Here is a 15,719-nt window from a genome sequence, read left to right as displayed (position 1 = left end):
CATCTCTACTCTATTTGTATAGTGTATATAAACTTTGCTGTGACCCGCTGTAGCGTTAAATTTTCTTTATGTCATGTTGTAATATCTGTTCCTCATTTTGACAATAATCTGATTTACCTGAATTACTTGTTTTACTTTGCTTTATCATCATTAGTTGTTTAGTGTCTTCACAAAGCTACCAACCTGGTGCATTGCTTTACTTGATTATGCACCATTTTGCCTACATATTGTGTGTCCTTACCTCTTCGTTTCTACTTTTCTAATTTTTATATATAGTATATATTTTCTATTGTGGTGTGTCAGATCGGCAGCCTGCACTTTAATATATTTCGCCAATCACCTTTTGCATGGATCCTTTTTACTTTTTGATTTCTTTTCCTCTTTATCTCATGTCTCTGCATCCTCTTTTCAGTAGGGCGTCCCCCGTAAGCAATGCGCCGTATTGATGCTCGAGTGCTGTGATAAGTAGTCAAGGGCAAGTGCGAGGAAGTTTTTCAGCCCAGAAACGTAGGATTAGACTAGCTTCCTGGAACATTGGATCCTTAACGGGTAAGAGCCTGGAATTGGTGGATGTCATGAAGAGATGAAGGATAAATATCATTTGTATCCAAGAGACAAGATGGAAGGGAAACAAAGCTAAGATGTTGGATGACTTCAAACTTTAGTATTCGGGAGACTACAGTAACAGAAGCAGTGTGGGCACTGTTTCGGTAAATACGGTACGGTTTCGGTACGGTACAAAAACAGGGACCCCATATTGATACCGTACCGTACCGTTTAAGAGTCCCATTTCCAATACCGATACCGTACCGCTTTGGTACTGTTTTGGTACGGTATAAAAACGGTATAGAAAGTGGTATGGATTCGGTACAGAAACGGTATATTTTGGAGGTCTGAATTGAAATGCCCTTGCAAATGCTTTAGTGCTTTACCTTGCCAGGGATGAAGATGGATGGCATAAATTACACATGGTGTCCGCCTCTTTACAAAGCTATTGTCGTTGGTAATTGGAAAGCTGTCTCTCAATTACTATCAAAAAATGATGGAGCTCTACAGCCTTGCTCACATTAGAAGGAGAACTTCCTCTTCATATCGCAGTTCAAAATGGACAGGTTGAAATTGCTAAGGAATTAATTAAAATTATGCCTGTAGAGCATCTATCAAGACAAGGAAAACACCTCAGAACAGCCCTCCATATTGCTGCTTTAGATGGGATAATAGTGATCGTCAAGGCCTTGGTAGAAAAGGATCAGAAACTAGTGACAATCGAAAGGAACCACTACGACCATTGCATTCCGTAGTGGCAAATGCTCGTTTGACGCTTTGTAGTGCTGCAACTGCAACTCTGCAAGTTTATCTGATGACACTAAAGGACCAAACTACTGCTTGCTTTAAGTGAAGCCTAGTGCTCACTGCTCAATCGAATTGAGATCCGAGGAGGCTTTGCCGCTTTGGGTGCCACGAGGAAGCCAAGAAGGGCGAAGGGGAAAGGGAAACTGGGAAAGGCCGAGAGTGAAACGCTTGAAAGGATTAGGGATTTAGATTTTAGGTATTTTTTATTATTTTACAAGTTTACCCCCCAAAACGGTACGATTTCGGTATAACGGAATGGTTTCGGTACATACCGACTGTAAACCGATACCCTACCGTACCTAGGTCAATTCCGCTTTTTGGTACCGTACCGTACCGTTTTTGCAACGGTACAGTTTGGTACGGTTTTACGCAGTCGGTTTCGGTTTCAGTATACGGTTTCAGTTCCAAATTGATACCCTTAATAATAGTGGACAAAGATCTAAAAAATGACGTAGTAGAGGTTAAAAGACTTGGAGACAGGATTATGGCCATCAAACTAGTATTGGAGAAAGAGGTTGTCAATATTGTCTGCGCTTATGCACCCCAAGTAGGATTGGACGAGAGTAGTAAGCTCCTTTTCTGGGAACTAATGGATGATCTAGTGCAGGGTATTGGCCAAGATGAATCAATTATCATTGGAGGGGACTTGAACAGACATGTTGGGAGTGACCGTAGAGGTTATGAAGAGGTCCATGGAGGTTTTGGTGTAAGGGAGAGGAATGAGGAAGGGACCTCAATCCTAGACTTTGCGATAGCTTATGATCTTCCCAATGTGAACACCTTCTTTGAAAAAAAAGAGGAGCACTTAGTTACCTATAAAAGTGGGAACCATGCCAACCAAATAGATTTCTTCCTTACGAGAAGGATAGATAGAACGGTGTGTAAGGACTGTAAGGTTATCCCTGGGGAGAGCTTAACCACCCAACATAGACTGGTGGTCCTAGATATGTACCTCTGTGCATAGAAGAGTAGGAGGAAGGAACCTATGTACCCTAAGATAAGGTGGTGGAGATTAAAGGGGGAGTCTCTAAGGACCTTTACTGATATTGTGGTCAAACAAGGAAAGTGGAACTTTGAGGGAGACACTAATGTGATGTGGAACGAGATGATGACATGCGAAGGGTAGTCGTCAGGCCCCTAGGGAGACTTGGTGGTGGAATGATGAGGTTCAAGCAACCATTAAGACCAAGAAAGAGTGTTTTAAGATTTGGCAAAGGACTAAAGAAACAGAGGATAAAAAGAAATATAATGATGCGAGAAACGAAGCTAGGAAGATTGTGAGGTTGGCTAGGGCGAAGAAATATGAGGATCTTTATACCAACCTAAACACTAAAGAAGGAGAAAAAGCTATTTATAAGATAGCTAAGATGAGAGAAAAGAGGAGTAGAGATTTTGATCAGGTGAGGTGCATCAAGAGTGCTGATGGAAGAATGTTGGTGAGAGATGAGGACATTGTGAAGAGATGGGATGAGTATATCTGTGACCTACTAAATGGAGGTCAAGTAGAAATGACCCGGATGATTACAGTTTTCAGCAAGACGCCATACATCATAGACACGTAAGAAAGATTAGTGTGGCGGAAATTAAAGAAGCCTTAAGAAAGATGAAAGCAGGCAAGACCCCAAGCCCAAACGAGATTCCAATAGAAGTGTGGAAAACCCTTGGAGGCTGTGGCGTTTCTTGGTTAACCAATCTGTTTAACAGGATTTTGAACACAAGGAAGATGCCAGATGAATGGCGGAGAAGCATTGTAGTCCCGATCTACAAAAACAAAGGTGATATCCAAAGTTGCAATAACTATAGAAGCATTAAGCTTATGAGTCACACTATGAAAGTATGGGAGAAGGTTATTAAAGCCCGATTAAGAAGATAGACTCATATCTCGGTGAACTAGTTTGGCTTTATGGCAGGTAGATCCATGACAAAAGCTATCTACTTATTGAGGAGGCTCATGGAAAGATATAGAGAATGCAAGAAGGATCTTCATATGGTCTTTATTGACTTGGAAAAAGCTTATGACCGAGTCCCTAGAGATTTAATCCAGTGTGTCCTAGTGAGGAGAGGAGTTTCTAGCAATTACATGGATGTTATTAAAGATATGTATGAGGGTGTGGTGATTAGTGTGAGATCTGTGGGAGATCAGGGAAAGGAATTCCCAATTACGATTGGGTTACACCAGGGATCAGCCTTAAGCCTTTATATTTTTGCGCTCATCATAGACGATTTAACGAAGAACATTCAAGATGAGATTCTGTGATGTATGCTCCTCGCTAATGATATCGTTTTGGTGGATGAGACAAAAGAAGGGATTAACTCTAAGTTAGAGATTTGGAGGTAAACCTTGGAAACAAGAGGCTTCAAGATTAGTAGAACAAAGACGGAGTATATGATGTGTAATTTTAGTCACACTGTAATGGATACTGATATAGTTCGAATTGAGAGAGATACCACAAAGTGACTATTTTAGATATCTGGGATCAATCATAAGTAAAGAAGGTGGCATAGAGGATGATGTTTCAAAGAGAATTAAAGTTGGATGGATGAAGTGGAGAGGTGCGTCTGGAGTACTGTGTGACCGACGTATTCCTTTAAAACTTAAAGGAAAGTTCTATAGAATTGTGGTACGACCGGCTATGATGTATGGGGCAGAATGCTGGGCAGTTAAGAAGTCTCATATTGATAAGCTTTGTGTAGCAGAGATGAGGATGTTAAGATGGAAGTGTGGTAAAACAAGGAAGGATAAAGTACGGAACGAACGTATTAGAGCGGATGTGGGAGTCGCCTCGATCAGTGGCAACCAACTAGTCAAACGCCTCCAACACCTTGAAGCTGCATCTGCCTCCACCTTTACCACCACTCTAGCTTATAAAGGTAATGCTGCATTTTTCCTTCTTCTACTTCATGGCTTATCGATTTAGGTGCTTCATGTCACATGATTGGTAAGTCAAATTTATTTTCTTCCATAAATTCTGTTCAAACCCCTTCTAATGTTATCCTTGCTGATGGTTCCTCTACTACGATAACTGGCCATCGAACTGTCCAACATCTTCTATGACCTTCTCTCCTGTTCTTCATGTTCCTAAATTACCTTTAAATCTTGTATCTGTTAGTCAACTTACTAAGTCCCTTAACTGTTCTGTAACTTTCTATCCTTTTTATTAAGTTTTTCAGGACCTTCAGACAAGGAAGAAGATTGGTGGAGGGCTTGAGGGTGATGGACTGTATTACTTGGATGGCACCAGACCTTCCACTGCTGCGACATCTACTACCATACCATCCCCCATGCAATGGCATCTCCGGCTTGGTCATCCATCCTTACCTAAACTCCAATTAATGGTCCCTAGTTGCAAGTCCACATCTCACCTTGAATGTGAGGCTTGTGAACTAGGCAAACATCATTGTGCCTCTTTTCCTGTCCAAAGAAAATTCATTGGGATGCTGCCTTGCTGTAAATTGGGGTATCTGAAGAGTGCTCCTGGTAAAGGTCTTATTTATCGACCTAATCGGAATGCTAATCTGGTTTGGTTTTCTAATGCTGATTGGGCAGGTGCTGATGGTGATGGGCGTTCTACTACTGGCTTTTGTACCTTCGTGGGTGGTAATTTGGTTACATGGAAAAGCAAGAAACAAACAACTGTTGCTCGATCAAGTGTTGAAGCTGAATATCGAGCAATGGCACATACTACAGCTGAATTGATGTGGGTAAAATCCTTGCTCCAAGAATTGGGATTTTCCATCACTCAGCCTATGCAAATGTTTTGTGATAATCAAGCCGCCATCTATATTGTAAGTAATCCTGTATTTCATGAAAGGACCAAGCACATTGAGGTTGATTGTCACTTTGTTCGGGATGCTGTTATGAAGAAGTTAATTGCTACTCCATTTGTCTCTACTACCAATCAACTTGGTGATATGTTTACAAAGGCTCTATTTGGACCTGCTTTTCGTCGAAGTTGAACCAAGCTGGGTCTAGGTGATTTGTATGCTCCGGCTTGAGGGGGAGTGTTGAAGTACTGTCCACGTGACATTGTTCACGTGAATAGTGATTTGGTTGATATGTGTATCTTCTATTTTCCTAGTCCTAGTTGGAGTCCTAGTTTCTAATTATATCAAGTCCTAATTCTACTGTGAGTTGTTAGTCTTAGTTTCAGTTTGAGTTGTTAGTTCTAGTTCTAATTTTATTTCATGGTTCTTTTTCTATTGTAACTTGGAATCCTATCATGATTAGGAATTCCTAATCTGATTAGGAGTTCCCCTTTCTATTGTAATTTGAGATTATAAATACAAGCATTATGAGGGAGACTGATAAATGGAACAGTTCTCTCCTCTTCCTCATCTTCTTCTCTTTCTCTTTTCTTCCTCCATCCTCAGTTCTGGTTTTCTTCATCTATACTCTGTTACAGAGGTGACTAGTTTGATACTTCTCACGGCCGGCTGCTATCTACTGCTATTTTTTTTGGGTGCTGGAATCATTCTACCTTCCCTGGATTGAAGTTTTCCTACTGATCCTTGCAGTTGTTAATGCTTTCATGATTCCTATATTCTCTAATGGCTTATCCAAAGTCTTCAATAGACAATGTCCATGTTCAGATCACCAACATCATATTGAATGGTGTATCTAATTACATGTTATGGTCTCAAGCTGTCCGTGTTTACATCCATTCTAAAGGTAAGATGAAATACTGCACTGATGATCCTCCCTCAGTTGATCCTAAGAATTTTGCTACTCTTACTATTTATGAAGATTGGATGCATGAGAATTCTACACTCAAGATATGGTTGTGGAATAATATTGATCCTACTATTGTTGCCAATGTTATGTTTCATACTACTATAAAGGGCGTTTGGAATGATATGAATGAAAGTTTCTCTTAGGAGAAAAATATTTCTCAAACTTATGAGTTGTATGAGAAGTTATTTAATTGTAAGCAGGGTGACAAGTCCTTGAATTAATATTTCAGTAGCTACTAGGGCATTATTGAAGAACTTCTGGTGCACCTACCACTTACTATTGATCTGGAGTAGTTAAAGCTGTAGTGTGCTGAATTTCATGTTGCCAAGTCCTTCTTGGTCTGCACCCTGATTATCAGTCTGTCAAAAGCCAACTTCTGGCTTGTGAGAAAGTGCCTTCACTGAATGAAACTTTCTCTCATCTTCAATGCACATCTATTGCTTCTGAGTTCCAAGATTGAACCTTCAACATCTCCAAAGGATGGTTCAGCCTTTACCACTGGTAGAGGCCGTGGTTCATCCTTCTCTGGACGAGGTTGTTGCCAAGGGAGAGGCTGCGGCCGTGGGACTGGTGGTCGTGGCACAGGTGGACAGTCTTTTGATAAAAGTTCTCGCCATTGTTCCTATTGTGGTAAGCAAAATCACACTGTTGATACTTGTTGGGCCAAGCATGGATGACTTGAATGGGCCAATGAATTGGTCAACATTGTTATAACTGATAACTCCACTGAGCGAGCACTACTAGAGATACTTTATTTGCATCTGGAGCTTCCTCTACTGTGTCTGTTCCTCGAGATGATTATAATCAAATCCTCAAGTGTCTACAACAACTTGAGGCAGCTACTACTACTTCCACAGTTCCACAACCACCATAGCTTATATAAGTAACTCTGCTCTATTTAGTTCCACTACTCCCTAGATCATTGATTCCGGTGCTTCCTCTCACATGACTGGTAAGTCAATTTATTCTCCTCTATTACTGAACTTTGACAATCTTCTCCAGTAATCCTAACTGATGGCTCCTCTACACAAGTGACATGTCATGGTATCGTTTCTCCTACTACTTCCATGACACCGTCATTTGTTCTTCATGTTCCTCGTTTGCCAACTTACTAAAGAACTTATTGTTTTGTAACCTTTTATACTTCCTACTATGTTTTACTGGACCTTCAGATAAGGAGGACGATTGGTGGCGGGGTTGAGCAGGCTGGTCTATACTATCTAGACGACATAGGACTTTCTACTGCTGTTGATACACTTCCTAGTGGTTCATCTCCTCTTTAATGGTATCATCCTTTGGGCCATCTATTTTTATCCAAAATACAAGTTATGGTTGGCAGTTGCAAGTCCATTACCCGTCTCGAGTGTGAAGCCTGTGAATTGGGAAAACATCACTGATCGTTTTTTCCCTCTAGGCGTGTGTCTAGGAGTCCATCTTTATTTCATTTAGTTCGTTCGGATATTTGGGGACCATGTCGTGTCTGGAACAGATTTGGTTTTTATTACTTTGTTACTATTGTGGATGATTACTTTGGTTTACTTGTTAAAAGATCAGTCTGAATTTATTACTGTCTTTAAGAACTTTTACCTTGAAATAAGTACTCAGTTTGATGTTTCTATCAAAATTTTCAGATTTGATGATGCTCTTGATTATGTTCAAAGTGAAATTTCTCAATTTTGTTTAGATAAGGGTCATCAGACTAGTTATTTCTATACACCTCAACAAAATGGGGTAGCTGAACGCAAGAATCAACACTTATTAGAAGTTGCTCGATCTCTTATGATCCATATGCAGGTTCCCAAACATTTTTGGTGTGATGCTGTCCTTGCTGCCCTTTTTCTCATAAATAGGATGCCCTCTTCTGTTTTTAGATAACTAATCCCCTTTTTTTGCGCTTTATCCTACTGGTTCTCCGTTTTCTCTACCTTCATGGGTATTTGTTGTGTTTGTTTTGTTCAAATCTTATCCCCTCATATTGATAAATTATCTCCTCGTGCTGTTAAATGTATTTTTCTTGGTTATTCTAGAACTCAAAAGGGTTATAAGTGCTATGATCCTATTTCTCATAAACAATACATTAATGCTGATGTCACATTTTCGAGAACACACCCTATTATTCTTCTCCTGCTTTTACTCTGCCTTAGCCTGTAGGTTCGGCTAGTTCTCCTCCTATTCCTGCGCTTATTCCTTTGGATGTATCTCCTAGTAAACCATTACAGGTGTATCAACGACACGAGAAGATTGTGTCACCTGCTAGTTCGTCCCCCTGCTCCACCTGTTATGCAATTGGATCTTGGCTCTATGGTCCTTGCTCCACCTAACATGCCATCTGCCCCTGCTCCACATGCTCTACAATCGGATCTTGGTTCTGTGTTCCCTACTGATCTTCCTGTTTCTATTCGGAAAGGTAAACATGCATGTACACACAAGTCTTTAACTACTTATCCTATTGAGAATTATGTCTATATTTCTCAGCTTTCTTCTCAGTTCCATAATTTTGCTTTTTTGCTATCCACTAATTCTATTCCTCACAACCACCATGAGGCTTTATGTCACCCTAGTTGGAAGGTAGCTATGGACACAGAAGGCGTTATTATCTCGAGGAACATGCACTCTAGTGGATTTTACCTCCTGGGAAGGACCTTGTGAAGTGTCACTGGGTGTACACCATCAAGTACAATCCTAATGGTACGGTTGAACGTTTCAAGGCCAGATTTGTTGCAAAAGGGTGCACTTAGACATACAAGGTTAATTATTCGTTTTCTTTTGTTGCTCATCTAAATTCTGTTCATGTTTTTATATCTCTAGCAGTCAATTTGGACTGGCCCCTCTATCAGATGGATATTAAGAACGCCTTCCTCTATGGTGACCTACAAAAGGTAGTTTACATGGAGCAACCTCCTGGGTATGTTGCTCAACGGGAGAATTCTACCAGAGTGTGCAAGGCTATCTATGGGTTGAAGCAATCCCCTAGAGCTTGGTTTGACCAATTCAGCACTATTGTTACTCGTTGTGGCTTTTCCCAATGTTATTCTGACCGTTCTATATTTGTGCGACGCAAGGATTCCAAGGTTGTGGTGATTATTGTTTATGTGGATGATATAATTATCTCTGAGACTGATGTTTCAGGGAGATCAACATTTTCATATGAAGGTTTTAGGCTCTCTTAGGTACTTCCTTGGAATTGAGGTCTTGTGCAGCAAGAAAGGAATCAGTCTTGTCACAGAGAAAGTACATATTAGATCTTTTATTTGAAACATGTATGCTTGCTTCCAAACTTGTTGACACGCCAATGGACCTTCACCAGAAGCTTGGGATTGATGGTGGTGAAGATCTTGAGGATAAACATCAGTATAAAAGACTGGTGGGCAAACTTATTTAGTTGACTATTACCATAAGTCAGAATCTGAAATTTCAACTTAGCCAGAACAAGATGCTATGTCAAAATGAAAAAAAAATGCAATATTTCGGAAATTTCGGTCTAAAAAATGCATCGTTTCGTCAAAATTTCGGTTATTTCGTTTCGATATTTCGACATTTTACACCAAAAAATGGCCAACCAACACTCAGAAAAAATACAATATTTTGTCGAAATTTCAGTTTCTCAGAAATTTTGGTCTGGCCGAAATGGCCTTCCGAAATGAGATTTAATACTATGACTGTTACTAGGCTAGACAAATCCTTTGTTGTTGGTGTCGTCGGTCAGTTTATTCAATCACCCAATAAATCTCATTGGGAGCATGGTTCGAGGTCTCGTGAGATCTTTGTTATTGTCTCGGTTTCAACAAGGGTTGAGTTGAGATAGGTGTGAAATAAGAAAAATACATTTTCTCAACCGAAATTTTGGCATTTTGGTGAGATTTCCTATCGAAATTTCATTTCGGCCGCCGAAACTGGTATAAAGGTGCCTTATAAAAGTGCCTCATTTCGACGAGGCATGGTTGATATTTTGACCAGTCTCATTTGTCTTGGTGGGTTTTGACTTTAAATGCACACTCCCACCCAAATGCTCATTTTTTGACCAAATCTTACACAACCAAGCTTGGAACACATGGATTCTTGAAAAACTAAGGGTTTTACTTTAATTATAGAAATTTCATTCCCTATTTGCTTGTTTAAGCTGTTTTACTTGAATTATATGTGTTCTAATACTAAAGATCCTGTCGAATTGGTTATATCAGTATATATTTATATATACACACAACGTACACTACGAATCTAGGATCTTAAGTCAAACTACCATTTTGGGTGTGATTTTTAAAAAACTAAGGGTTCCACCATGTTTGTAGGGCCTGCAATAGTCTGTCCTGCAATTTTCATGACCTAATTAGGTCATATGGCCACCGAAACCAAGGGTCAAAATATGACATAAAAAACGCACCAACTCGGCCGAGATCTTGCCGAGTTAGAGAGACAACTCGGTTTTTTGGCTGATCGAAACCAGCTGTGTTACCAAGACCCATGGTTCAAAATTTTGCGATATATTGCCGAAATTTCGGTATATTTTGGTAATTTCGACACTACCGAGACGAGATGGGCTTCCGAAATAAAAAATGTTCAAATTTCTGAATATTTCATCGAAATTTCATGAAATTTCGGTATATTCTGTTAAACAATGTGTATTTAACTATTTATACATTAGGATCCGACCGTATACTGTCAATCAAGGGTGCAAACCCAAAACACCACTTTGAGTTCATTTGTTTGCAATATGAAGGTTTAAATGTGTTTATTTAGCTTAAATAACGGTGTACATGAAGTATCATGCCTTAATATGGCCAAAACCCACCGAGATGGAGTACCGTAATATGGCAGAAAAAATACCATATTTCGGCGAAATTTCAGTATATTTCGGAAATCTCGACCAGCCCAAAATGGCGAGACGAGTCGAGATTTTAAACCTTGCCGAGACCTCGAACCTTGATATAGTAAAATGGCTTATTTATAAATCTCGTCAGAGAGTTGATTTGGTAGGGTTCTCTGATGCTGACTGGGCTGGTTCTGCCAGTGATAGGAGGTTTGCTATTAGATATTGTACCTTTGTTGGAGGAAACCTAGTTACTTGGCGCAGCAAGAAGCAAACAACACTGCCGCTGAACTTATGTGGTTGAAGTCATTACTCCAAGAGTTGGGGTTTCCTGTTACCTCTCCCATGAAGATGTTCTGTGATATTCAAGCTGCAATCTAGTGTTCCATGAGCGAACCTAATATATGAAGTTGACTGTCATTTTGTGTGGGATACCGCCATGAAGAAACTACTGGTTACTCCATTCATCTCCTCTGCTGATCAGCTTAGGGACTTTTTCACTAAGTCTTTGTTCAGTCCAGCATTCTGGAAGGGTTGTTCTAAGTAGGGCATGGGTGATTTGTTAATTTGTATGCTCCAGCTTGAGGGGGAGTGTTAAACTGAGGGTGCTATTATGTAACCATGATGAGGGAGTCCTATTGTGGACTGTGTCTTTATTTCTTCCTTTGTTTTGCTTTCCTAGTTGTACTAGGAGTTTGTTTGCTTAGCTTTCTTTCTTTTGTCTTTGTTTTGGTCTTTGGTAGTCTGAATAGGAAAGCTCATATGTACTATGTTTTCTATCTATAAATAATATTGGAAAGGGGGTGCTGGTATCGGTTGTTAGCCTCTCTAGCAGCCTCTTATTCTCTCCTTTGTTCTCTTCTTGTTCTTCTCTTTGATTGCTGGTTCATATTCTGATATTGTCACAATCAGGGCAGAAACTTATCTAAACATAAAATAGGAGCTAGTAGAGGCAATTGGACTCTTCCTTGGGAAATATAGTGGAATCTTAAGTTTCTAGTACTGCTTTACAAAAGGCAAACCAAGTGAGTAATTCCTTGATTCTCTAGGAAATCAATCAGAAAAGCAAACTGCACCAGATAGGAGGTCCATAGCCTTTGTTGCTCCACACTATATGGGATACTCTTATGGGCTTACCTACAGGTAGATGATGGATTGAAAGTCTTCCCATTGAGATGTTCTGGGGTCTTCTATTGTTGTATGCTCTCCCCCCCCCCCCCCTCCTTTTTCTTTTCCTTATGGGGAAGGGTTAGTTTTTCTATTTAATATGTTTTTGAGATAACTTTATTTTCTTTGTTGGACTATAGAGAAGATTGAGGATTCTGAGCGACTTCGCCCAGAAGAACTGAATCAACAAAATATAGAGGCGCTGGTTGCTGAAAGTAATTTGGTAATCAACACTCAACTTTCAATCCTTCGTATTTTTTGCTTATCCTGGTACTCATTGTTAAAACTTTAGTGGAAAATCTCTTTCCATTTAAGACCATGATTTATTATGAATTTTCACATTATATGTTTTCTGCTTCTTTATCCAATAATCTACAAAATTTGCATCCAGATCTCCAAGAATCTGTATTGGCTCTGGTACAGATTTAGCTAGAAGCATGTATATGTTAAGTTTACACTGGGAGGTATCAGATTGGTGACCAGACTGTGTATCTGACCTACAAAGTGTGACAGAGACAAAAATAAAGATATTATGATCTGTCTCCTATAGACCTATATGAATTGGTTACAACAAGTCATATTGAGTTATCAGTTTGTGATTTCCCCCCGCGTACTGTTACTTTGCTATTTGAAACCTTGCTTGTCTTATGGGAGCAATGGTAAGTATTGACTTAGTGCAGTGTACTTCCTAGTTTCAAGATGATCTGCAGCACTTTGCTGATTGTATAGCTTTCTGTTTACTTTCCAATCTTGGCAAATTCTGATTAAAGAAATCATCAGATCCCAGGAGCATTGAATGTTTGGCTCTTTCCATAACTTCGCGTAGATTTTGTAGAAGGAAGCTTAACAGAATATGAGTGAAGGACCTTCTATTACGTAATGAGTGTGTAAAGAATTTTACATTTATTTGTTTTCTGTTCTGAGGCTCACAGAATAAATTTTTTTTTTCTTTCCAGAAAATGGAGATACTCCCAGTTAACGACTTGGATGTTGCTTTACATGATTTTGTTAACAAGGATGACAAGATGGCTTTCTACTCTTGCTTGCAATATAATCTTGAAGAAACACGTGTACTTTTCCTTATCCTGATATGTTTCTAAAAATATTGCATACTGTCTTGAGTATAATTTATCTTTTTTTTTTTTTCTCGTCTTATCCCTCCCCCTGCCCCACCCCTTCCCCCTCCCCCAAATAAAAAAAACTGACTGTTAGCTTGTTTTGCACTTCCCCAGAACAAAATTTGTCAAGAATCAGATAACCTTAAATTTGAAGAGGAAGATTTGGTCGTTAAAGTTGAGAAGTGCATGCAGGCAAGTAGATATGTTGTTTGTTACATTTCATGTAGGAAGTGTCTGACTCCATCGATGGTCACTATCTTTTCTTCCCTCTTTCTGTTGTTGCAGGACCGTGTAAAGGAAAGGTCTACATGCTCTAAAGCAGATCCACAGTTTACATCCATTTCACAGTCCGTACAGGTGAATTTATGAGCTTGAAGCTAAATTAAACTTCTGATTTGTTTGTCAAGCACAGAAGCTTCGCCTTCTTTCTGAGCCTCTGTATTCAACATTTCAACTTATATAGGATTCCAGAGATAGAAGTAAAACCAGAGTTGGAAGTCAAGTTTCATTTAGTGATGATGAAGACACCACCCAAATGCCCTCAAGCTCAAAGCCTACTGCCAGAGGCAGAAAACAATCTCAAGCTTCCAGGTCCTCTCAAGATGCTTCAGCACTTGGTAAAAGCAGAACTTCTACAAGAGGCAGGGGTAGGGGCAGGGGCACTAGTAACTTAAAGCAAACCACTCTCGATGCTATGAGAATCCGCCATTCTGAGAGGTCAGCTTATGGCCTAGACAAATATCTCTGATTTTCTCCTGTCATGAAAAGACAAGAAACTATTTACGAAGAAGAAAATAAAAATGAGAAAAGGAAATGGAACTATCTTTTGGTATAAAGTTGGTGTTTCTGGAGAATTAGGCCTTTGTTTCTTCTCAAAAGAATCTTTTGATCGTATCTTGATATTCATTGTCTAAATAATTTGTTATTTTTATGAAGTGTTATGTTATTAAATATAAAGAAAAAAAGGTGGAACAACACCTTTACATGCAATGCTTTATGTTTTGCATTCCCATGAGCAGATACCCTTTGGTGATAAATATGATAAGATAAAACATGCTTGCCTGTGAAGCTCCTCAGACGTCTTTTCTTTTGCAGATCTGCATCAATTTCCACTTCTGCTGCAGTCCGCAGTATGGTGGAGGAAGAAGAGGATGTGGATTCTGCTTCAAATGATGAACTGGAGGGACATGGAATAGATGATGCTGAGGGCAGTTCAGTACGTATCTCGCTTTCTTGACCATGTGATCCTGATCTCCTCTATCACAGTTGTTCTTATGTACACTAATGCAATTGTTAGCTTTCTTTTATAAAAGAATGTAATTCTTGGCCGTTTGTATTGCTTTCTGATCTTTGTCCAGTGTGTTTTCACCCTATATGTTACTATTAACTCAGTACCTTCTTTCTCCCCTCTCTCTCTCTCTCTCCCAATAAAGGAGAATGAAGAAAATCTCCTTGGCAGAGGACGGAAAAGAGCTGCCCCAAGGGGCAGGGGCAGGGGCCGCATGTCATCCTCCAAGCGAGGAAGGAAATCAGATAATTCTTCCAATCAGAAGTTTCTCATGAATCAGGATGATGATGATGATGATGGTGATGAGAATGACAGGGCAAGCAGGATTAAGAAGGATCAACCTCGGGTAAATGATTTCTTTGCAGATCATCTATAACCATCCATTTTGTATCCTGCCAATCTGGTAAGACCTCAAATTATTTTGTCGAAGAGAAGCCCTTGCTATGAGGTCCCTCATCTTTCTGGCTTCTGCTTGATTAGTACTGCTTTCATAAGTTGCCATTCCTATAGGATGCTTCCGTTAAATCCAGCATGATTATCATTATATAATTGATGGGTTTCCCAGCTCTTCAGCTTTGTTTCGTGTACCTTGCTGGAAGCCTGAAGCATCAGACATCATTGAACCTTCTTTCTTCTACCAGAAAGAAGCAAACAGTCAGCAGATTCTAATTAAATGTCATGTTATACCTAAATTGTGTCTAGCCTCCCTGTATTACAATCAGACTTAGCATTCTTATCAATGCAGTGGCATAATGTTTTCATCAATCATCTTAGAGGCATTTTATTTTATCCAAATTAGTTTTTGTCCTGATTGATATTGGTTCTGTAATTTCAGGTGACACGAAATTATGGTGCTTTGAGGAGGTGATCACCACTGAGTTTTGTTTAGTTTGTTCTTGAGTGGTTTACTGTCGCGATTTATGTGTGATTACTTTCCAAGGAGCCAGTCATTGGATTGTGAGGCATGCTAGCTGAAAGTGTAACTTCTGCTTTCTGATTTTCTCATTTACCATTGTAAAATAATTGGTAGCAACCTTTTATTTTGCAACATAAATATTTTTAGCTGTCTCCCTCAGTTTTTTTTTTTAATAGAAAAAAATAAATTTAGATAACTATAAAGCCGATAAAACATCCATTACATCCTCCATAACCATCACCCTAATTCTATTAATACTGCCTTTCCTAGCTAGAAGTTTAACATACAATGTACAGTCATCCATATGTTCTTTCCACTAAACAGTAACCAATCCTTTT

At 39.4% G+C, this 15,719-nt stretch overlaps 1 protein-coding gene across 3 annotated transcripts in view; it reads left to right on the top strand.

The window, feature by feature from the left end:
• The window catches only part of LOC122646826 (double-strand break repair protein MRE11-like), a 46,725-nt gene extending 31,292 nt beyond the window's left edge, over nucleotides 1-15,433 (top strand). For 2 of the 3 annotated variants that reach the window (XM_043840448.1, XM_043840435.1), the window contains 8 exons: nucleotides 12,200-12,282; nucleotides 13,016-13,129; nucleotides 13,292-13,369; nucleotides 13,463-13,534; nucleotides 13,641-13,894; nucleotides 14,273-14,393; nucleotides 14,611-14,811; nucleotides 15,301-15,433. In XM_043840448.1, coding sequence (XP_043696383.1) covers nucleotides 12,200-12,282; nucleotides 13,016-13,129; nucleotides 13,292-13,369; nucleotides 13,463-13,534; nucleotides 13,641-13,894; nucleotides 14,273-14,393; nucleotides 14,611-14,811; nucleotides 15,301-15,333 — 956 coding nt within the window. In that variant the 3' untranslated portion in view covers nucleotides 15,334-15,433. The remainder of the gene's footprint in view (nucleotides 1-12,199; nucleotides 12,283-13,015; nucleotides 13,130-13,291; nucleotides 13,370-13,462; nucleotides 13,535-13,640; nucleotides 13,895-14,272; nucleotides 14,394-14,610; nucleotides 14,812-15,300) is intronic. The other variant, XM_043840442.1, reaches the window with a different exon arrangement.
• Nucleotides 15,434-15,719: the final 286 nt, after the last annotated feature.

The sequence above is a fragment of the Telopea speciosissima genome, chromosome 1 (genome assembly GCF_018873765.1).
Source record: "Telopea speciosissima isolate NSW1024214 ecotype Mountain lineage chromosome 1, Tspe_v1, whole genome shotgun sequence".
NCBI classification, from domain to species: Eukaryota; Viridiplantae; Streptophyta; class Magnoliopsida; order Proteales; family Proteaceae; genus Telopea; species Telopea speciosissima.
This window is presented reverse-complemented; position numbering and strand designations above follow the sequence as displayed.